Source organism: Melozone crissalis, unplaced genomic scaffold (genome assembly GCF_028551555.1).
Source record: "Melozone crissalis strain CALT ecotype California unplaced genomic scaffold, PUWL_Pcris_2 ptg000033l_1, whole genome shotgun sequence".
NCBI lineage: Eukaryota > Metazoa > Chordata > Aves > Passeriformes > Passerellidae > Melozone > Melozone crissalis.
The window spans coordinates 8,569,273-8,593,992 of NW_026535811.1; the positions used below are offsets into that span (position 1 = coordinate 8,569,273).

General features: G+C 40.7%; 1 protein-coding gene across 3 annotated transcripts in view; it reads right to left on the minus strand.

The window, feature by feature from the left end:
- LRP6 (LDL receptor related protein 6) overlaps positions 1-24,720 on the minus strand; it is a 110,989-nt gene that overhangs the window by 10,909 nt on the left and 75,360 nt on the right. For all 3 annotated transcript variants that reach the window (XM_054282103.1, XM_054282102.1, XM_054282101.1), the window contains 10 exons: positions 19,907-20,123; positions 18,163-18,452; positions 16,781-17,007; positions 14,415-14,599; positions 12,256-12,582; positions 7,664-7,866; positions 6,129-6,340; positions 5,749-5,939; positions 1,386-1,595; positions 35-160 (listed from right to left, as the gene is read on the minus strand). In XM_054282103.1, the coding sequence (XP_054138078.1) occupies positions 35-160; positions 1,386-1,595; positions 5,749-5,939; positions 6,129-6,340; positions 7,664-7,866; positions 12,256-12,582; positions 14,415-14,599; positions 16,781-17,007; positions 18,163-18,452; positions 19,907-20,123 (2,188 nt within the window). The remainder of the gene's footprint in view (positions 1-34; positions 161-1,385; positions 1,596-5,748; positions 5,940-6,128; positions 6,341-7,663; positions 7,867-12,255; positions 12,583-14,414; positions 14,600-16,780; positions 17,008-18,162; positions 18,453-19,906; positions 20,124-24,720) is intronic.

The following is a 24,720-nucleotide window of genomic DNA, read 5'->3' on the forward strand; positions in this document are numbered from 1 at the left end:
GAGCTCAGGGACACAGAAGTGGGGAAGGACTCACCTCCACAGGACAGCTCATCCTGCAGCAGCACCAGGTGCACGGGGCAAGAGCAGCGCGTGGAGCCGTCCCCCTTCACAATGCAAATGTGGGAGCAGCCACCATTGTCCTGAGAGCACGGATGCTGTCCTAGGATTTTAAAAATGAGACAGGGACTGATAAGAAATCCCCAACTATTTTATGACCTTTCAGTCATTTCTTCATTACCCGCTACCCCCTGGGGAGAGGATTAATGAAAAAATCTCTGGTAATGTTGTATTTTGTTGTGTGTATTTCTTTATACACATCTAAAATCATACATGACTAACTCTCCATGATCTGAAACTACTCTAAGAATTTATACTAAAACAGTACTCAAAGCATTTTACTTCTTGTGTGAGGTAGCAGTAGTTCTCTGCAGCAAATGGCACCATTAATAACACAAAAAGATATCTTGGATTCCCTACTTCATTTTCTCTACCAAAGACCATTAAAAAAATAAACTTTTCTAATTTACGAATTCTGAAGCTTCCACACAATCTCTGAAACTCAAATTAACATGCTCTAGATAAATATGTCTCTTCATTTTAATGTTTAATAAGGACAACATACTTCTCTTGGAACTCCTGACAGATTTACTGAGATTAATAGCACACAAAACTAGTAGTAGTCTGCACTGATGTTTTAATTAAACATCCCCAGACATTTTTCTACATATTTCTCCAAGGCATGCACCAGAGCCTACTAACCAGGCCTATTTCCTCCAGGATGACAGCAACTCCACTGCTTTAACCATTCATCTCCCACCACTTCAAGCATGTGTGTGTGGAAAGGTAAGCAGAAACTTTTTATAAGTGCAGCCATGACCAACACAAATTGCTATTTAATACACACTTCCTTTGTGCAATTGCTCCTCTGTCAATTCACTTTCAGTATGAAACACCACCACCAGAAGTTGTTCACTTTGCCTTCAAGGCAGGCAATCCACTGAAACACTGACAGCTGGTGACAGGCCCTGAGAGCTGTGCTTGCCTAAACAGTGAACACCCCATAGCAATGCACTAGCACGATCCAGAGAGCCCTCTGTTAGGGATAACAGGATGTTTCCACTGTGTCTAGAGACACTCAAATGCCAGGTGCCTGCCTGGGACTACCAATCAAGTTGTCATCAGCAACAAAACACGATGTTGGCGTTGTGATAGATCTCCAGTCCGTTGCCAAGTGCCTGAAGGAAACAACCTAACAGCACCGATACCAGCTCCTCACCCCCTCCATCTGCACTGATGTGGATCAGCAACAAGGCACAACAGGCTCGTGTCTCTTGGCTCCAGTCTCACAGGCCCTGCTTGCACCTGCAGGCAGGGATTGCACTCACTGTATTCCTGCAGGTTGAGCTCCTTCACAGCATGGATGTCACTGAGTTGCGCAATGCGAGCCTGGACCTTTGTGCGTCCTTCTCGACCGGTCATATCAATCTTCTCAATCATCTGCTGCTGCCTGTCAATCCAGTAGAGCCAGTTCTCAAAGACAGTCAGGCCCACAGGCTGCAGGATATTGGAGTCTTCCAACACGATCCGGTTAGCACCTGAGAAGGGAGACAGGGCTTGGTTCAGGTAGGCAGAACTATCAGAAACATCTCCTACACCACTCACACCATTATTTTTTCACTACTTTTATGCTACTGGGTAAGCCTACTACAAAACCCCAGGCAGTTCTGGGTCCTCTGATGCAAGACCGATGCATTTTGCAGACAGATGATCAAATATTTTTTTTTCTGCTTTCACCAAGAAGACAGTTTTTGTGCTCAAAAAATATCTAATGTATTTAAGAAGCACCTGGAGTGGAGGGGCTCATCTCTCATGAGCCTTTCCAGTCTCTTATCAATATGATGGAAATCAGGAGCCCTTTTCATTATTCTTCTTTCCCTTTTTGAGAGATTAATTGCTTTGTCTTGCCATACAACAGGGAATAAGAAGATGGATTATTGGCTTCAGCTAACCCATACAAGATAAATTCCAAATGAAAGCAGGGTAATTAGGACTTCTCACATGAATGATGAGATTAACACTTCTGACTTCCTCATGTTCTTTCCTTTCAGCTACATTACCTTCACTGAGCTATTAGTGCTAAATGGGGAATGCTCCTTTCTTTCTAGCAAAGACTTTCCTGAGTTCCTTTAGCAGTCACCAGGAGCAGACAAGAGGCCTTACACCCCTGAAGAGTGGTTGTCGATTTCTGCGCCAGGTTTTCTGGCATTAAATACAGCCAAGAGCAACTGTCACATTTCATGGTTAACTCTCCACATGAATAGAACACAGCCAACAGTTGTTTTAAAGGTATCACTAAAGTCTGTCTGAAGACAGTGAAGACTTTGTAACTCACACAGAAGAAAAATGTTAGTTAAAACCTGAGGGCTCAGGAGGGAGGCTTAATCCATGCTTTCTTTATTTAACAGGATGACGTGGTCATTAACAGTCAAATATTCAGTGAGTTGATCAGATTCGGAGCACAAATTACTTGCAAAGCACATGGAATCTGCTTCAGTTTTGAGAAGCTGAAACAGAATCACACAAGTCAAGCTAAAGCTTGAAAATTTACCTCTAAATCCTGGTATTTCTGATATGTGAGCTCACTGCTGTGCTTTTTTTTCACTTCTACTACAGCAAACAACATCTTTACCTTGTTCATCCATAGAATGATTTACCATAAGTTTTAATATTTTTGTTCTGTACAACTATACTGGAGTAACTGAATACCAGGGGAAGAAAATCTGTATTAGCCACACAATATAACCTTACAGGACAGAAGACAGATGCACTTCATGATTTTATACTTCAAATAAATTCTACCTATCCTTTGTTTAGTAGCACAAAGGGGTTTTTTGCTTGTTGAGAATTTAATCAACATTATGTCAGTGATGATGACTTATAAACAAATTCAGCTCTGAAAAATGTATTTATCACCTTTTCACTAAATGCACAGAGAGCTCAGAAGTTAAGCAATTTTCCAAACATTTACCAAGCATTAAAACCTGAAGGAAAATATGGGAATTCAAATCAGCTAGGCTGAGCTCTCACCACCACTTTGGAGCAACACCAGCAATGATCTGATTAAGAAAAGATGTTGATGAATTCTGAAGGAGGTTATACCCAGACTGATGTAGAAATTAACAGACTGAGTGATGTAAGTCAACCTAAATAACTGCAACCATCTATTATAAACTCCAATAACATGACTAATTCTGTCAGGAAAAGGTAAGAAACAGAAACCTCCATCTTGAGAAATGAAGTTAAGCTGAGAATAGGGCAAAATGCAAGGAAGACAGGAAGGAATACAAAAGGTAAAACCTTGACCTATCCAAATGGAGTCTGTACATGCCCTGCTCTGCCATGCCCACATCAATCAGCATGGCATTTTGCAGTATGTTCCTAAAGCTCTGAAGCTTAATATTTTCATTCCCTTAATGTCTTAATCTTTCTTTTTAATATTTGTGACCAAGTGTAACTGAATATTTCTGACTAAACTGAGACATTAAATCCCTTCTTCCATAAACCAACAATGAAACCCGAAACTGACTCATCAGGGTGCAAGTCTCCTTTATTGGGAATGTCAGATGAAAGGGAGACATGATTAAGAGGAGCTTTGTCTCCTGGCATCACCATCCCCTTTCCAGCAATACCATTTACAAAAAGACTTAAAACCAACCAAATAAATACAGAAAATCAGGACACACCCATAGCTCATTCTGTTTCCAAATAAAAATTACTTAATTCCAGAATCATTAGACATTTCCAAATCACACTAATTATTCTGGAATAGAAGAACTAATTTCCAAATAGTTTCCATGGTAGGGAGCTAATTCCAGTCATCTTTTCATAAACAACCCCTTAATCATGTGAAGAATCTGGTTAACTTCAATAGGATCTCCCATTTGGGCAGAATAACCAAGTCCTAACTGCATGCCTGAAGGACAGGGAGGAAAAGAAGGACTACATCACATAAAAGGCATCCTAGCTGTCCTTGTCTTTATGGGCACTGGAATCTACAGAACTGACAGAGCAAGAGACTGAATGTTTTTAAGAAGTTAACATGCAGAAAAATTACTCTGCTGGTCAAAAGAGCTTATTAATCAGCATTCCTAAGCACAGGAATGCATCTCAGCAGTCAGCAATTTATCCTGGTGATTATAGCAATCTATCTGTGGTGCAAATGCCAAAAAGCAAGGGAGGTTTTGGAATGGTTTTTTCTTCGAAATATGGTTTGTAAAGTAAATCTTTTACTACATAACATTGGTGATCCAACAGCCACATCTTTAAGGAAAAAAAAAAGCAGAATCATTAAACCTAGACTGAATTAGAATTTAGACCCATCTCCTTGTCTGGTGTCCCAATTTCAGGCAGAGAACAGACAAAGACAGAAATAAAGCACATGCAATATTCTCCTGCCTGTTACTCTACTCATGCAAACCCTGGATCTGGGACAGCTTGGAATGTACCAAGCAACACCACAGCACGTTTTTTTTTTTTTTGTTCTTTAATAATTCACTAACTCAGATTGTGTCTTGCATTTTAAAACAGTAAACAATCATGATATCACAGTTCAGTAGTGACCTTGAATCTTCCAGTGACACACCACAGAAAAAAATTACTGTCTTTCTGAGCTTTAATTCCAACCATCTAGGAAAAACAAAATGTTTTCCAAACCAAAAGCTTATTCCAGGAACTTAACAAAAGGCTGAAAATCCAAGTGGTGTCAACAGGGTTACATGCTGCTACTTTGAATGAAGGTACCATGTCATAAGTGGAAGACATTACCACAAACATTATTGCAAGCTGTCATAACTCCTTTTATGTTTTCAACTCTCACTTCCAGCAACAACATCCAGCCCAATCTGTATCACAAATTGGTACTGATGTTACATGAGGCAGCTGAGCTGATCCAGCACTTTGCTGGATTAGGCTGGTAAATGAAAGACATTTGTCTTTCTTACCCAATCTGGACTGTATAATTTTCCCTTCTTCTCTTGCTCCACTTCTGGTTGCTTGCTGGACTCTTTCCTGAACCAATGCAGCTTTCCAAGCCAACAGAACACCATTCTCTGTTTGCCTTTTTCTGTATAATGTTGTTAGGATATTGTTGAATGGGCTGAATGAACTCAACTCATAGAGGAGGTCAGACAAGCAGCATAACCAATCTTGGGGAGCAAGCAAAGAGAATTCCACAGCTGGAAGAGGGAGGTTTTTGTCTTTTGAGGACAGAGAAATGTTACATCTTCTCTATCCTTCTCACATCTTTTCACCCCATATGACAGGTACAAAAGTAACCTGGACACCTGCTGCTTCAACTCTGCAGGACATATTTTTCCACTAACAGGGAACTTTCCTCTGATTGACAGATTATTGCACCAAAAGCAATGCCTTTAAAAACAACTCTTTTTCTTCCCTTTCCAAAACTGCTGCTATTTATTTGTCAGCTGACTTTGGGAAACTACACAAAGGCTTTGCAGTGAGAAACCAAAGTCAATAGCATGTGTAGCAATTAATAATGCAAATCACAGAGTCATGAAACTGTAAAGACACGCTGCATGAATCATGCCCATTCCCTGGCTGGGAATTCAGGGAGCGATTAGAATCATAGTACAGACTGTTTATAGTAGGAAGGAAAAGATGACACCTTTCTCTACATTCCCCCACACCCACACCACACACATGAGTCACTGAATTAAGGTGCTACTCTACCTGAAAGGTCACTGCTTTCAATCCTGCGCAGATCTGAGTCAGCCCAGAACAACTTGCCCAGCTGGCTGTCAACAGCTAAGGCGATGGGCTTGCTCAAACCACTGAAGAAAAGGACTTCTCGCTCAGTTCCATCCAGTGCTGCTCTCTCAATTTTAGGAGATCTCTCCTGGAGGTTGGTGAAATACATGTATCTGGAACAGGAATGATTAGAGGAACAAAAAAGTTAAAAAGTTCATTTGATCTTTCCACATTTTTTTGCTATAAATCCAAGACATCTTAACAAATGTCAAAGTTGTTTTTCATTCTGCCAAACAGAAAGCAAGCTGCAGCAAGAAAACAACTCGATTCTCAAAACCCTGGGCCTGAGTTTTCCTACATACCCTTTCTCTGGATTCACCACAATGGCTCTGGGCCTGTCCTGATCCCCCTTGAGCACCACTCCCATGGGTCTCCCATCCAGGCGAGTGACGTTGATGACGTTGGTGGCCTCGCAGGTCCAGTAGATGTAGCGGCTGTAGATGTCAATGCTCAGGTCATAGGGCTGCATATCCAGGTTCTGATTGGGAACTGGACTTGTCACAACAGTGAGGCTCTGCAAAGGGAAGAGAATCAACACACATCTTAATCTAATATGAATAACTTTATTTGCTATGGATGCACCATTTCTACTGCTCAGAAAAAGGAGTGAGCCAAAATATTAGCATAAAGTAAGGAGAGACCCCGGTTCTGCAAAGTCTTCCAGCTTGTAAGACTTTGCAAGTTTGACCAGTAAGTCCAAATTCAGCTGCTGTATTTCCTCTACTTTTTTGACAACTCAGGAGTTCAGTTTGGATCGACCCAATCCCAGCACATTTAACACTCTACAATAGAAATGTAGCACCACTAATTCACAAAGCTCTATTTGAGCAGAGAAAAACAAAGGCAAAGTGAGGCCAGATAGCACTTGAATGCTGGCCTCATTCTTCTCCACTATTGCTGCCATCTCAGTTGGAGGACATGAGGGTGGTTAATAAATGGAAGGCAGCTCTGCCAAAGATGGAAAGGACATCAGCTAATGTACCCTGACTTCAGAGCATTTCCAGCTAACACCTTACTAGTTCAAGGTCTTGCCTTCTACTGGTCTAGACTTCTGGAGCATGCCTTTTTCTTCTTTTTTAATTATTATACTTTTAGAAAGAACCTCATCGACATATTTCATGGACATTTCTAAAATTCTGAAAAGGATTAATAAATCAGTAAACATGGCCTACATAAACATTTTGGAAGCCATGATTATGAAGCGAGCAGCCTCTACCCTCTCATCCCCAAATTAAACTTCACCAGAAAATTTGCCTAACTTTATTTGGCTTGTCACCTCTATGAAATGGTGTGCCTGCAAGTCTTCATTTGTTTATTCTGCTGAAGCTGGCAAAAACATGGTGGCTTTGACTAGTTTTGGGTATTATTTAGATATTCCAAAATTAAAAGCATTGCTAAATTAAGAGTCAAGGCTGAAGGGCATACAGCAGGATCCCACTACTACCACACCCACCACCAGAAACCACACTCTTAAAATTCAACTGAATGTGGCACCTCGCTTTGTTGTGTTGCTCATCTTAGTCTCTCACTTGCCCCACATTCAAAAAGTCAGGAAGAAAAGATCTATTTTAAAATGCAAAATTGAATAAGCAGTCACTGGTCACAGTTAACCTCACTAAACTTTACCATTCTACCTTTGGTAGCTATATACCTTCCTTTCTCTTCCTCTCTCTTTTTCCCCAATTCCTCCCCAACGCATTTTGCTGTGGTCATTCAGTAAAGGTACATCGGGTCTTGATTAATACTGCGCAAACCACTAGGGTGTTTTTTTGCACTCTGAGATCAATCCATGAAACCCATTGGTAAGGCTGGCTTGTGACAGCAGCCCTGAGGATACCTGGCTGCCATCCTCCTGTGCCTTGCGGATGATGTTCTGCCGCGAGTCGATCCAGTAGAGCTGCTTGTCCAGGGGGTCGTAGTCGATGGCGCGCACGTTGCGCAGGCTGTGGATGGGCAGGATGATGTCCGGGCTCTGCTGCTCGTCTATCACCATGCGGTTGATGGCGTTCTTCTGGCTGAACAACAGGAACGTGGTAGGAGCTGCATGGGTTAAAAAAGAAAAGGGGTTGAAAGGGTTACACGTGGCAATAACACTGGGCAATGACATTTTTATGTCTAAGAATGATAACTACAATCCATAACTAGACATTTATTTCATTCCCCTTTTCCCTCTTCCTTTGCCAAAACCAAACAAAAAAATCAAACATAACAATCCCAATCTCTGATGAGTATGAAAAGCCTTTCAAATTAACTCTTTTTACTGTAAATGTCTGTATGTGAATTTGATAGGCAAAGATCAGATTTTTTAAGCGGAAGGACTAGTGAATGTGAAGACTTCTGTCAAAAGCAGTAACACTGGGCATTTTTATGTTTAAGAATGACAACTACAATCCATAACTAGACATTTTTTCATTCCCCTTTTCCCTCTTCCTTTGCCAAAACCAAACAAAAAAATCAAACATAACAATCCCAATCTCTGATGAGTATGAAAAGCCTTTCAGATTAACTCTTTTTACTGTAAATGTCTGTATGTGAATTTGATAGGCAAAGATCAGATTTTTTAAGTGGAAGGACTAGTGAATGCAAAGATTTCTGTCAAAAGCATCTCAAATAAGAATGGTCAAATATGCCTCTCAAAGAACTGTGCATTTTCTTTCTAAAGGGGTCTCAGGTCAATGCAGCTCCACTATATTGAACTCTTTATTAGGTGCACTCATACTTGCAGAGGAAGGTAAGAAAAATCCAGCACTCATTCCTTATTTAGATGTTTCAGGGGAAAGAGATTGACAGTGGTTCAGTCCTGTCCCTACAAATCCTTTTTCTGCCTGTACTGGAATGAAACAACTAATTCACAGGAAAATTTCTGAACTGTGTGTGAGGCTGTGCTTTTAGAGAAAAATGCATTTGCTCTTCTCAAAGCTATGCATATTTACTATTTCTAGGTGGTTATCTGGGAATGACAGCCTGCAGTGAGAAAAAGAAATCTCATATTCTGCCCTGCAAAAATTTCCTGGACAAATGTTTGTTCTTTGTAATTAGAAATACCATCAAAGAGCAGAAGGTAAGATTTCAACACCCCATACAGCTGTAAATACTTACAGTAAATACACAAAACATTTAATACATCACATCACTGAGAAAAATTATCTGTGTATTACATAGCTGGGTCAGAAATCAGAGAAGGTAGTGAAAGCATTTTCCTTTTTCAGAGGTTTCTTTTCAATAATGCTCTACCTGAAGCCACTGCTGTGCAAGATGGTACAAGAGCAAATTGCCAGAAATGCAGCTTGAAGCCTCCCTGAAGTTTGTACAATCAATTCTCTACAGCCCAAGCCTGTAGAGAGATTAGCAGTGGGACACTGCATTCATTTACCAGCCTGTAAAACAGGTAATGCAGCACCTGGGAAAGGGGAGGAAGCCAAAGTCTCCTAGAGAACATCATCACCTTGCTTTGTTATTTTAGCACAGCTTTGAACAGCTATTCTGACTGCTGGGGAAAAAAAAAAAGCAGGGAGGAGTTTCCTTGGAAACCAACACTCTCTCCTAACATCCTATAACAATCAGGCCTAATTGCAAGGTATTTTTGCTTTCTGGAAAATCTCTATTTTCCCTCCAAACACTTCTCCAATAATTTCAGCTGCCTTCTACTTAACTCTAAACCGTGTAAGAAAGCACAAAAAGAAATAAAGTGAAGATAAGTTTATATGAATGAGTACAGCAGAATAATGGATTCAGAAACATCAGAATTCTTACCAAGAAATTATGATAGAAATGGAAAGGGAAAAAACTTAAGGTAAAACAATGCAGGTAAACATGTAAGCACCTAAAATTATTTCTACTCTTCCCCAAAGATACCCTCTCACTTTCTAAGACTGCCTGGCTTACAACTTTGAATTGATGGCTCATTATAAAAAGCAACAGCAGAATTTCTCCCCTTGAGACTCCACATCTCTGAAACAGTACCAATTTCAGAAATCCCTTTCCAGTTTTCCTCATTCTCCCTCTCAACAGTCACATATTTTAACTGTATTTTTGGCAGCAGGCAAATGGAGTGCATTGAGTATGTCTCCTGTGTAACCCTGCCTTCCAACTTCATGACACGTGGTAGGTCTGAAGAGATCTCACCAGAGTATAATTAAAAGAACTATGCATGCATGAGCAGGGGGTTCTGGAAGGGAGGACCTCCAGACAGGGCCTGGACTAATAATGTTCAGGAGGTACATAAGCAAGTAATACAGGCAAAAGAAAGTTAAAACAATTCATGCTCCAATTACAATGTCCAAAAAAACGAATTAAATTATACACAGAGAGGCACCTAAATCTCCAATTAGCTACAAATGAGAAGCTGGAAATTTCCCAGGTTTGAATATAGCAGAGGAAAACTCCTAATACCACACAAAGAGCCCTGAACTGTACCCTGGGGAAATGGTTCTATTTGCTTACAATGTATTTCCTGTATTTTGCTCCTTGCTCTTTTTTTCAGGAGCATTTTCACAAGAAAAACATGACCTTTGATTATTCTGCTACTTTTTCTCCACTGCAAGTCAAATTCCTCCACCTAGAAGATCACAGTCCCTATCAGAGAGGTGCCTCTAACTTGCACAAACATGTGAAAGTATCAGGGTGCAAGAATCCAGCTGTCATGCAGGGGCCATTGTAATTAAAAAACAAGAGAAGTCCAGAACATATAGGGAGTAGAAAAGCACAGTTTTTGGAAAAGCATGGTTTTCAAAAAATGCCATGAGGTGGCATTTGTGCAACAATCTGCCCAGCTTTTGGCTTTAAGACAACAGTTGGATGTCTCTACTCATGCATAATGTGGATGAGATACAATCTGTCTCTCTGTACTAGGAATCTCTTCACCCACTGACTAATGTGAATGACACCAGTGGAAATCAGCCATCCAGAGTTGTTGCCAAAATTATGAGAGCTTTACTGCAGCCAGTTATTGAGAGATGGATAAATTATTTGGTTAGAAACTAATTACACACAGCCTGAGGGGCCTTGTGGTTTGTATTCTGCACAACAATAAAGAAAAATGGGGCTTGGCTGCACTGAGATCAGGAACCAGACTGCTGGGGATGCCATGGAGCCCAACCCATCCTCACTGAGGAAAAACACTTGTAGAGGTCTGAGAGTGGCCCACCTCAGCATCTCATCAGCCAGCAAACACAGCTACTGCAGAATGAAATCCTGACCTCATAAAAGCTGCACAAAGTCTGGAATCCAGACTAAAGTATCACATATCCTTTATGCCAGGCAAGACTAGTAAGATATAAGTAGATAAATAAACAAGTAAGTAAGCACTTGAAGAGGGTCTGACAGAGACACAGAACCAAAACATTTTTAGCTTTTGTGTTTACACAGATGTGGCCAAGCCACTGGAAAAGTTCACTAACAGCCATTCTTCTTATTTAATTAAGATATTGGTATGTTGCAAGTTTATTTTCTTGGGGTTTTTTTGCTTTCAACATCCTATGTTGTCTTAAAACTCAGTAAGATATTACTAGTGGAAAACTGTAAAACTCTTCTTTCCTCCCAGTACAATGCTGGCATGGGTCACTAAACACATGTGCTCCTGCACTTCCTGTTCATTCCCTATGGCTTTCTGTCAGAACCCAGGAAATTCCTCTGGCTGCCCTGGAGGACTCGAGCCCCTGCCCAGGGGGCTCAGAGACCTTGGCACAGAGCCCAAGACCCCTGTGCCTGTGATTTAGCCCTTGGATAAAACAATTACCAACCTCATGTGAAGAATTACAAGCCATGAAAGTTTAAGTAGAATGACAGTGAGTTTATCATGGGGTGAAAAATAGATTTTTGGGGTTTTTAGAATGGGGGTTCAGGGGGCAGGCAGAGTGCCTCTTGCTGAGCAGAGTTCGGCAGGACAGGAGAAAGAATTTTATAGATAAGATACAATAAACAACCTTGAGAATGAGAAATGAAGAGTTCTGATTGCTTCTTTGACTGCAGGGCTGGGAAAAGAGACTTTCTAACCTGTGACAGTGTTCACAGGGGTTTTCAGATTGGGGAAGAGATGAGGATCTGACTCTGTTTCAGAAGGCTTGATTTATTATTTTATGATATATATTACCTTAAAACTATACTAAAAGAATAGAAGAATAGGTCCTCATCAGAAGGCCAGCTAAGAATAGAATAGAAAAGAATGATAACAAAAACTTCTGTCTCGGACAGAGAGTCCAAGCTAGCTGACTGTGATTGGCCATTAATTAGAAACAACCACATGAGACCAATCACAGATGCACCTGTTGCATTCCACAGCAGCAGATAACCATTGTTTACATTTTGTTCCTCAGGCCTCTCAGCTTCTCAGGAGGAAAAATCCTAAGGAAAGGATTTTCCATAAAAGATGTCTGCGACACTAGCCTATCTCAAGGTCACTGTGAGCAGCCAGAGACCCCTATGGCTTACCACTGCAGGTCCTGTTGTCAGAGTTCAAGGAATAGTGAGCTGGGCAGCCACAGACAAAGCCTCCCACGGGGACAGCCAGGCACAGGTGGGAGCAGTGCCCGTTGCTGGAGGCACACTCGTTCCAGCCCGCCTGCCGGGAGGAGTGGAACACCAGGATGTCCATCACGTAATCCAGGTGGCCCTGGATGATGGTTCGGTTCTGCCCGCTGGTCTTGTTGGCGCGCTCGATGCTGCGGCGGCTCCAGTCTGTCCAGTAAATGTAATCCTGGTACTGGGTCAGGCCAAAGGGGTGAGGCAGATCATCAGCTATGATCTCACGGTCCAGGCCTGTGTAAAAAACAAGGGACAGAAAATGGGGTTACGTGGGCACAAGCAGTGCACTGCTGAACGTGTCCCTGCCCAGAAAGGTTAGCACGCAATTACTTTAAAGAGTAAATGACAAAGTAGTGGACAGCAGTCAAAAGGAATCTCAGCCTATCACAGAAATGTGCTAATCCTGCTTGCCATTCACAGAAAAATGTGCTTTACTGAAGAAAAAATGTCAATGCTGAAAGGTATCAGGGGTCTCAGAAAGATTCTGTCCGTCATGTCATGTCATATGTCATGACGTGATAAACAATCTCCAACCACATTCCAAAGCAGCAAAACACATGAGAAGCAAATGAGATAGTATTGTTTTCTTTTTCTCTAAGGCTTCTCAGCTTCCCAGGAGAAGAATCCTGGGCAAGGGGATTTTTCAAAAAATATAATGGTAACACCCTCCTTCCCAAACTGACAGGATGCCTCTCAATCTAATGCAGGATGCTGACACTGTATTTCCAGTTGAGCATCTCTTGCACCACACTTTCCCCACTGCTTATAAAAAGAAAATTGATATGAACTTAATGAAATACTCCATTGCATTATGAGAAAAATTAAATGTACAAGGCTAAAATAACTTGTCTGTGGAATGTCACAACATTCCAGAGCAGCCAGAAAGTCAGGACAGGGAACAGCTAATTGTGTATACCATGGAAATGTTAAGAGATCTTAAGGAGCAAGAAATGGCAAGGGGAAATTATTTCAACTCTGTTTTATTAGCTACTTCATTACCATAGTACCTCCTGCTGTGTGCTTACACAAAATGAACAGGCGATTATGAAGCACAAAGTCATTCCCTCTTTGCACACAGAAGTCAAGGATGCACAGCCCCACACTCTGCTGTCACCAGCCACAGGCACAGGGAAAAAGAGGCTCTAATACTGTTTCCAATCCCACATTTCAGAGGGAAACATGCAGCAGGCCTCCACAGCACACCAAAATATATGAGAAGCTAAAGAAAAGCTTTTCTATCACACATAATTCCCATATTGCATTTTCCTGTTTTGATCTTTTTCTAGCTTTGTTCCACTACTGCAAGTATACTGTTTAAAGTAGACTAACTCCTTTAGCATTAAATACTGGCTAATTAATAATGCTTAAATATTGGCTATTGTTAATGCTAATCTGAATAATTTAGTATACAACAAGGCAGTTCAGTCCTGTGGGTGCTGAGAAGTTAAAACAAGGTACTGTGCAAATCTGAGAGGGCCTAGGTCCTCCACACAGTACTTTTGAACAGTGAAAGAACAAAATATTCCACCTCCATTTAGCTGCAAAATCATCACAGACTCCAGCACAAGAGAACTCTCCTGCTGATAAGCACTAGCCAGGAAAAGGTCCTCAACATGCAGGATACAGGGGGAGAAAATGCCTGAGGATACTAACAAAGATATAAAACCAAATTGTATTAAATTTCATGTTGAATAAGATGTTGTTGTCCTCTTGTTGTTTCTTTTTACCTTTGTTAAGTATTTTCTAGTGCTCTTGAGAGTAGCAAAACAAGAACCTCCAAAACACTGCAAGATGACATCTTTGTCCTACATATAACTGGAAATACGTACACCTTGTGTAATTTTAACTTTCTGAGCAACCCAATCACAAGAAAATCGAGGCCTTGCTAACCACAGTGTCACATGAACGTGAATTACAGAAGCAAACATTAAAGGCGTGCGAGGTCGGGAAATTTTATTTCTGTCTGATGATGTGTATCTTTGCATTATTTAAGCCACAATTTGCCATGAGGGATCTGCAAAAAGCAGCATGGCCCTGAGGATGCTGCCCATGGCTCTGGGGCTCACCTAACATGTTGGAGGACTCTATGAGGTTGGTGTCCAGGTCGGTCCAGTAGAGGCGCCTCTTGGCGTAGTCGATGGTCAGGCCGTTGGCGCGCCCCACGTTTGGGACCAGCGTGGTTCTCTCACTGCCATCCATGGCAGCCCTGTCAATCTTGGGCTTGCCACCCCACTCAGTCCAGTACATGAACCTGGTGAGGACAAAAGAAAGAAAAGTAATTGCATTCAATCCAAGAGAACTCAAGAGGAAAACCAAAACAAAAATCCTTAGAAAGCATAAGAGAAAAAGAAGAGCTGTAAATTCAAGCATTGTGCTAAATTAGGTTGTTTTTTTTTTTCCAAAGTGTAGTCAAGTTTCCTCAAAATGCTTCTAAGATTATTTTTTCCCACTTGGATCTGGATTTTCACCAGCAAGTTCTGTGTGACAACACTTTGCTAGTAACTAATCTGTGTATGTCATTTAAGAGGCAGAGGCTGGCAGTCAGGCACCTTCATTATACCCGGTTATTTAGCAGGTGTTTTTGCAGAGCACTTATCTTCTGTTTCTAGTCAGTTGTCTCTCAAATGAAGGAACACAAAAAGGTAGATCTGCAGGGTACTTTTGTTAAAAGGTGCCACCACTCATGTCCACACAACTAAGTCATCACATGTACACAAGTGACTTACATCTCAGCCAAGACACACAAATCTGTGTGCAATTTCCACTAGAGCAAAAATACAATTATTACATACTCACATACCAGCTTATGCCTCATCTGGAAGAAGGACAGACTTGCACATGTCTACATTTTCTTTAGGCAATGCACAGTAGAGTAGGATGTATATTTGTGTATTATATACTTGATGGCTAGTTAGTCACTTCTTCCAAAATATGAGGCTGATACCATTCCAAAACAAAAGTGAGAAGCAGCTATCCAATACTTATACCTTTGAGTTTTAATAACTCTAATAACAATGCCCTGTGAAGCCTTTTAGTTCCAACCAACTGCACAATAGGAAAGGTTGCCTCAGACACTGATGATCAATGGGGAGAAGTTCACTGGACACCAGGAATACATGCAAACTTTTCTTAAAATTTTTGCAAGTACTTTGGCTATAAATTTTGCAAGTTGGACACAGCACGAAGCCAAGTTTAGAATTGCCCCCATGGCAGCAATGTCTTGGAAAACTTCCATTTAAAGTACAACTATACTGTATATTTATATAAGTATACATAATATATAAGTATAGATAATCTATAAGTATACAGCTATACTATTGCTGTAAGGAAAAAGGGGCATTTTGACCCAAGTAATTTTTTTTCTAATCTGTGGTGTAGAGACAAAGCATTGAATGATGATAATCCTTGGGAAAAACCTACTTCCAGTATAAAACCAGAATCATCCAGAGCAGCCTTTTGTTACAAATGAGTAACTGGATCTAAGAATCTGATGTGGAATTCTCATCCAGGCAACCCCTGGCACATCAGAGCTGAATCCAATCTAGAATCCCACTGGAGGTGACCATTGTCACCACCTTGTTGAAATAAAGGAGAAAGAATGTGTTTCAAGTTCTCTGTGTTGCTGTAGCTCTCACAGTGTGACTGGGAACTGTGATAATGTCATAACCCTTGTAAATGAAGTTCCTTAATTTGAAAAATAATGCAATATTGGTATAACCTCAAAAAAATTTTGCACTAATTAGTTATTGTCGAGTGAGGATTTCAGGGTAGAAGAACTATTTCAGAAGCTGAACAGTTAGCTTGACTTGCCCCATTCCTTCCTCCCTCTCCCTGTTTATTGCCCTACTTTTGCTATCACACTTCAATCCAACTGAGAAGTTTCTTCTCAGAAAATCTTTCATTTGGAGCATAGGTGAATACAACTGCTTCCATTCCTTCTCTGTCCTTCTTCCTTTGTCTGTACAAACGAAAAGGTTTCCTTATCTGAAGAAATAAATCCCTTCCTTATGCTCAGACTATAAACTTTGCTCTCCCACCCTCAAATTAAATCATTTAATGCCTTCATTGGACCCTAACTTGTGATAAAAAGAATCCTAATTTCTAAAATGATAAATATATTCCTTTCAATGCTATAGTCCTTTTCTGATTAATGAATTCCATAAACCTACAACTACTTTGATTCTGTGGTTAATTAAAAAACTAAATATAAATCCCTTTCTAATGAGCTGCTCTGAATTTTATTTTTATTTTTTTTAGTATTTTTAATGATTATTCAGGACGTTAAGAGTGTATTTCTCTAAATTACCAGGTTGTATTCCCCAGCTCAGTTCTCTCAGGGTTTACAGGCAGCGCTTCACTACCATGCCCTAGAGGAAGCATGGCAATGTTGTTTTTCTCTGTTCACAAACACAGAATTAAACCAGCGAGTTACCCCTCAGCAGGGTCGAGCGCCAGCGCCCGGGGGCTGTCGAGATCCTTCCAGACGAGCACCTGGCGGTGCTGCCCGTCCAGCTTGGACACCTCGATCCTGTTGGTGCCAGTGTCAGCCCAGTACAAGTTCTTCCCCAGCCAGTCCACGGCCATGCCCTCGGGGTAATCCAGGCCAAACTCCACCACGTGCTCCAGCGCGCTGCCATTCATGAACGCTCTGCTGATGGTCTGCGGGGATGCAAAGATACACAGGCAAATCAGAGAACTTACCAGTCTGTCACTGGGCTGCTCGTTTTCTTTGTTGGATTTTAAACACCTTCAGATTTTAGGCATCTCATAGGAAAGAGGATCTTACAATCTGCTACTTATTTGCAAAGCAAACAACGCTGCTATTCAGAAGTAATGATTTACTGCGCTCTGTGAATGTATTCTGTGTCAATTACAATAGCATTTCACTGGGGAAATAAATGGGATAACTAGTCTGCTTGAATTAAGCATCTACATGACAAAGTGACCTTAATAACTCAGTGCCAACTTCGAGGGGGAAATATTTTGGCTCTCCCAGGACTATACAAAAGCATCAATGCTATAGCACGGAACACTATTTAAAGCAGCCTAATGAAACAAAAGTGCAGGACAGAACAGCAAATGGAAGAAAACAACCAAATGACTGATGAGCTCAGTAGCTTCAGTACTGATGGCTAAATTTAATTTCACTAAACACAATCTCTTCCTGGACTTTTATTCAAAAGACTTGTTTAAACTCTGCCATCAGGATCAGCCTGTGATAGCAGATACAGCCAGAATTCCATTTTAATAATATATTAGAGTTTAGGCTATTAGAGTTTAGGCATTCCCTGATAAGCCTGAAAATGTTAGAATAGTACAGAATTCTTTTGGCAAACATGGGTTACCTTTCCCCATACCTTTCAATATTTCTATCTGCACACACTCCTCATACTCACAACCAATCAGAAGTTAACAAATCCCTGATTTTGGTTTATTTCCTAGTTTGAACACAACCTGCTAATTATGCCAGTTTGTGACAGCACTATAAACATAAACAGCATCTATAAACAGAAGGGCAGTTTAGAGATCAGTCTTCACGTGTATCACTTATGCAGCTCAAAAGAATATCATGCTTAGGGAGTTCAGCCAAGTCACCTCTGGCAGACTCATTTAAACTCTGTGTTTTTAACTACTATGATTCTCCAATTGCAAAAGTCCATAAGTTATTGTTGGCACATGTCTCAAGTCAGTTGCAGAAAATGTAATTAAAAACGAAACTCTTTTACATATCCCTTGAATTTTGTAAACCCCATTAATCAACCTACTCTTAAAGACCTCAAGGAGTATAACAGCCAACATGGGCTGAATCTCTACCTTCAGTGAAATGTCTGTCCAGTAAATACGATTGTCTGTCACATCAAAATCCAGAGCAGAAGCCTCCTTGACTCCGGTGAGCGGGATAGCCACGTTGTTATTGTTGGTTTCGAGGGAGATGCGCCTGATGTCTGCCCTCCTGGAGAAGAGCAGGAAAGCTTCTGGCACGATGCAGGTCCTCATGTCACTGATGAGCTCCAGGCCGATGGGGCAGGCGCAGCGGAGCCCTTGGGGTCGGTACAGGCACAGGTGGCTGCAGCCCCCGTTGTCCTCTGCACAGGGGTTGGTACCTAAGCAGGCAGAGAGGAAAAGCAACCATTGCAAACTGCCTGCAGTGAAAGGTGAGCTAGTCCTCACAGGCATCAGCCACACTATGAGTCCTCCAAGCAAACATGCAGTTTTTCTCCTTGTATTCTCTGATCAAATTATTTTTCATTCATTTCCTGTAATTTTTTAGACAGACCTTACTCTCCTTTCCTCACGCCAAGAAGCAAACCCAGCACTAGGGAAAGGGAAAGGGATCTGGGCTTCAGCAGCTACCGATGATCCCAATTCACAGCACAAGCACTGCATGCATGGTAGCTGTATGTTCTGCTGCCTTTTACAGTACACTGGTCCAGCCACATACCCCCTTGCATTCCTGCAGGTAAAAAACTTGCAGAGCTATTTTCACATCCATTCAACAGTCTCTCCAGGATGCAAGTGAAGCAGTTCTTTGCAGTACTCACTTATGTACATGCTGGAAATTGAACTGAGAGAGGCTTGGCACTAAGCAGTTCAATTGGCCAAAGTTGCAAAGAGGGCTGCATTCAAAACAGGGTACCTTGGGGCATCAGTCACACAAAGATACATAGCAACTACATTTTACTCCTTTCCTGCAGTACAATCCAGACACAACAGCAAGAAGCTGCAAGCCTTATCCATATAGCAGGATACTCAGGTACTCTGATGAGTTCTGTGATGCTACAATTATACTGCTACCAGTGCTTGGATAGCCTAGGATAGGCAATTTAAAGCTAGATGCTACTTTTTTACAGCACAAATGCTACAGGACAGGAAGTATTTCTAAATATTTTTAAAGAGAATTTTCTAATATTAACGTAGAAACTATCGAATGGACTAAAACTGACTCATTCGTAGCTTTTGCATACTGGGAGCACATGTTCAGCTTGATATTCTTCCAAGCTACAGAACTGAAGCTCCTCACAGAAGACCCAACCTATTGTATTTGCTGGGAAATGTCCCAACAAAGGCAGGAATGGTGGATCTGACTCCAGGTTCTCAGAAGGCTAATTTATTATTTTATGATACTATATTATATTAAAGAATACTATACTATACTAAAGAATGCAGATACTTATTAAATGCTAAAAAGTTAATAATGAAAACTCCTGACTCTTTCCAGAGTCCTGACACAGCTTGGCCCTGATTGGCCAATGAGTCAAGCAACTCACACCAGAAACCAATGAAACAATCACCTATGTTTTGTGAAACAAACATATTCTAGATGAGCAAAACACAGGAGAAGCAAATGAGATAAAAATTGTTTTCTTTTCCTCTAAGGCTTCTCAGCTGGGCGAAGGGATTTTTTCAGAGAATGTCAATGCTACACTAACCCACCCACCCTATCAAGCTGCAGCCTGCATTGCCACGGGACTGAATTCTGCCCATTTCTAAAACTGCAGTACAGCAGTGCTGACATTTTCCATCCCACTGTCCCTTGGGGGATTAGCAGCCCACTCACCGATGACCTGATGGACGTTGGTGGCTTTCAGGCCCATCAGGTCAGGCAGCTGATCGATGATGATCTCCCTCTCTGCCGTGCACTTGTGCACGCGCTCAATGCTGCGCCTCTGCCAGTCTGTCCAGTAAATGTAGTCTCCCAACAGAGTGAATCCAAAGATATGAGGCAGCTTGTCCTCCACCAGGACTCTCCTGCCAGTTCCATCAGCATTCATGACCTAGGAATATAGACAAACTTTTTAGATATATAGAATAAACCTGCCACTATTTGGAAGATGAACAAACTAGCTGCTTCATGCTCAGACTTCAAATTAAAAAATAATCTCCTATGCATTATAATGTCATCAATGTTACACAGCATCCTAATAAAAAAGAAGAGACTCTTTATTAACAGGTACTTACTCTAAAAGTCTTATTTAGAAGGTTAGTCTTGTAACCAGATCTTAATGTGGAATTATGACACAACACTTGTTACCTTTGCTTTAGGAACTATTATTATGTAATAATAGTTACTCCTGTTATGACTCTCTCATTTCTGACATGAGTTTTGGTTCAGTTTTAAAGAGGAGTCACTGTGTTTTACACAAATGAAGACAAATTTATGGCCAAGGAGTTCTGGCTCAGCACCTTCTAGTCCACAGTCCCTCCCAAGTGAGCTTTGCCCATATTACAGAGAGCATTGAGAGGAGGCCCCACACAATTACTGGGAGGCAGACACTGAAGAAGATCCACAGAGTATATTTATATTCCCCAGTATATTTCTATTCCCCAGTCTGAATAAGGAACCAGTTTTACATTCTTCAAAATTAAGTACAGTAATTTTTTTTTTACTACAAGGAACAGCTGTGGTCTGTAAATAATTGCATGCCTTTGATTGAGACACTTGAATTTACTGTGTCATTTTTCTCTACAGCTAAAAAGGAGTAATACCTAACTTCCTCAGTGAGGCACTGAAACGATTAATTAAACATATGTATGCATGTTCAAGTGATGGAGTGCCTTATGAATGCCAGGTATTATTATAAAATGTACCATACTGACAGGGGCAAAGAGTCCCATGTTTTAAGACAAGCTTAAAAATGGTTCAGTGCTGCAATTTTTCAAAAAAAATCCTTCTGAAATATTTCTACTTGTTTCAAGGCCATAGCTTAAGTTTACAGTATGTATACCACTCTTCCAAAACCAGGAAAAAACCTCCAACCAACCTTACTATAAAAACTTTCAGAAACAATGTGATTTATAAAATCCAAGGTAGCATACTAATCTCTGAAACGTTAAAGCATCCTTCCCACCACCCCAAGCATGTTCTAAGTGAATGACTGGAAAAGGGGTGGTTTATTAAACCAAATCTCTCTCACTTATAACCACATCCAAATCTCTATGGCTTCCCATCCTTCCCATGGCTCAAACCCAAAGATTTATGCAATGACAACCTTCAGGATCAACTGGTTTAGTACCTCAGACTAGACTGATGATAGCTGGTGGCCAGAATATCTTCCCAGATCACAAGAAATGTAAAGGCTAGTTTGGAGCAACTCCTACCCAGACACATATGAGAAGAAAGGAATAGAGCAATGGAACTGAAATACACACCTTTCCAGGACACAGTATAATAAAATATTTATAAATTCTCTTTAAAAAGTGGAAGAAATGCTATAATCTTCACAATAATTCAATTTCTCCTCAAAACTATACCTTGTCAAACTTCCCAACATTTTGGCACTTACTCTCAGTATATTAGAATAGGAACTTAATCTTTATGTGCACATTTCCCTAAAGGAACACTGCATATTTGCTGGATTGTAGGAATAAGCTCCATATTTACTTTTGAAGAAAGGTCATAATTTCTTGAGGGAATTAGCTTACCAAAACCCTTCAGTCCAGCAGAATATACAGCATGCTCCTACAAATGCACTAATATCTCAAAAATAGATTACTTGTCTGTGGTGACTTGTTCCCCCTCCCCCTTAAACTACAGAGATAAGCCATTTGTTTGCAACTAATTAATACATGGCAATTAGCGCTTGCTGAGCAGACCAAGAAGATCCACAGAATGGAAGGATGTTGAAAAGTGAACCAACCAAAACCACACAGTAATAAGCAATAAAACATCACCATCACAAAGTAGCATTTTTTAAAATTACATTTTTTTGCCTTGTATTTATAAAAGAAAGAAAATTCCTTATTTAAGGGAGTGCTTAACTACTGACAAAGAAAATTAAGTTGGAAAGTGTGGGGTGTGAGATGAACTTTCTTTGGCAAACTTGAAGAGTTGTTCAAATAAGCTTCCCCTATACTGAAATGAGTCAGGAAAAGAGAAGGTACTTAAGGATTAAATATCTGCTTTTAATTAATTTTTGGTTTGACACATAAAGGCTATTTTGAAAGACAGCTTTACATCTCCTAGACAAAACAAGCACCTTTCTGTAAAAGTATTTACATATATCTGCCACTCTGCTCCTGCTGCAATTTTACCTGATATACACATATACACACACACACACACACATTTATGGTAGCAGCCATATATATGTGTGTGTATATATATATATAGATATATTAGATATATTTCAAACATATATATATATAATTTTTTTTTCCATGGCACCATGTTGTCTGCACTGACTTTGGCTGCCTGTTAGGTGATTTCAATAGAATTACATCCATTGGCTACAGAATCAAAGAGTCTGGTGTAAGGCAGAAGGGAAGTGGCAAGGGATGTAGGGGTGATATGTACAAGAAGAATAAAGCAAAATGGAACAATCACCTAACAACCAGTTTCAAGAGATTGCAGCATCACCTTTTCACATACTCACACTCAGGCAACAACCAAGTGCCAGGCTATAATCTCTGCTGGATTCTTCCCCCTTCCCCAGCTCCACATGGATGAGGCTCCTCACAGTGAAGCTCCACAGAATGCCCCACACTATAAATCCACCTTCAGCTGCTATGAGGCAGTGTCTCCAGAGGTTTATGCTGCTTTTAACCACAATGTGGTGTGAGTTTCACATTCTGAGGCCATTCTGAATACTGCAAATCACACTGAGAATATAGGCTACAACAGGAAACAGATGTGCTGTAACCACAAACACCACCTTTACTGAAAGAGCGAGTAGTTCCATGAAAAAAAACCCTAAAAGTGCAAAAATTAACTGGCCTCAGACAAAATACCAGATATCCTGCTTGAAGAATAAGGGCTTTGTTTATCCTACAACAATAATGAATGCAAACCTATAGCCTCATGAACACACAGCTTATTCAAAGTAAGTGAATTACTGCTGAGAATGTAGTCACATTTTAAAATGCTGTACTTAGTGATCGGGAGGAACAATAAAATAACAACTTTGAAGCACTACTTCTAATTTAAAGTTACAGTCTGGAATGCACAGTGACATATTCTAAGGGTCTTTCTTGTTAGAAAGATACCTTGCATTCAATTCACTTCTCAGTAGCAGTAATCACTGGGATAAATAGGTTAATGCAGTGAATTTACCTTTCTGATAATCTGGGATTTGAATTTATGGCAGTTTAAACTTGTCACTTGACTGCTTTAGGTCTAGAGTTTCATCATGAAATCTATCTCATTTATGAAAACCGTGTTCAGCTCTGTGTGGAGCTTGTGCTGGGGCCCTGGCAGCACTGCAGACTAGCAGTCCCCTCAGGGGCAGCGCACCAAGGGCAGGAGACACTGAGCAGATGTGACAGGTTTATGTGCACTGCGCTGAGGAGATGCCCACCACAGAAAGGGTCTGTCCCTACCAGGGATGCCGAGCTCAATTCCAAACTAAGAGCTCAGTCCTACAAGGTGTCAAGACTGAGATGAAGGTGACAGAGTGCAGAGTGCATTATCTTTCATCTTAACTCATAAACACAGCTCAACATTCAGCACAGAACTACAGAATCATAGACCAGCCCAGGTTGGAAGAACCCCTGAAAGATCATCGGGTCCATTTTTTTGTGGGAAAGAAGCCTAGATAAGATTATCCAGCATCCTGTCCAGTTACATCTTGAAAACTTCTAGTAAGGGGAGGGACTCCACTACATGCCTCAGTAAAGTATTTCTTTCTTATATTAAAATGACACTACATGCCTCAGTAAAGTATTTCTTTCTTATATTAAAATGAAACCTCCCTCAAGGCACCTTGTACCAGTTGTCCCTGTCCTCTCCAATGTGGCACCATCCATGTACCAGGAGAGCCTCCCTCCTCCTCCCTGAGCACTGGATAAATGTGAGCCTTCTCTTCCCCATGGAGAAAAGACCAAACCTCTTCTGTCTTTCCTCACAGGGTGGGATCTCATCATTCCTCTAGGTGCTCTCCACTCTCCCTGCAGCTCCTCTAATTTCAGATACTTGAACCTAAGCCCTGATTTTTAAAATAATTTTTTTTAATTTGTTTTTGAACAAATGACAGATACCTTAGCCATTATTGATTCCTGAACCTCAGCATCTTTACCAGCACCACCTTACTCATCATCAGAGAGGCCAGAAGACCTCAGTTAATATGCAGGACCTCAATTGCTCTGCTCAAGTATTACTGCCATCACTGCCCCAGCTCTACAACATTTTTATCAAGCATCACAGCTGAAAAGGATCTTCCCCCACTGAGTCACAGGAAGGATGCAATTGTAGCATTCACTTTTCTTCTGGAAAGAAAAGGAATTAGAAAGATTTCTGACCCCATGGCATAACAAACACTACATAAATAAGATTTATTTGGTTAAAGAAATTTGAGCAGCATCTCTCTTAAAAATAACTCTAAAAGATAGCTGGAATGCCTTATAATCATTATATTTGCATTTTTTGGACTGGGTTTA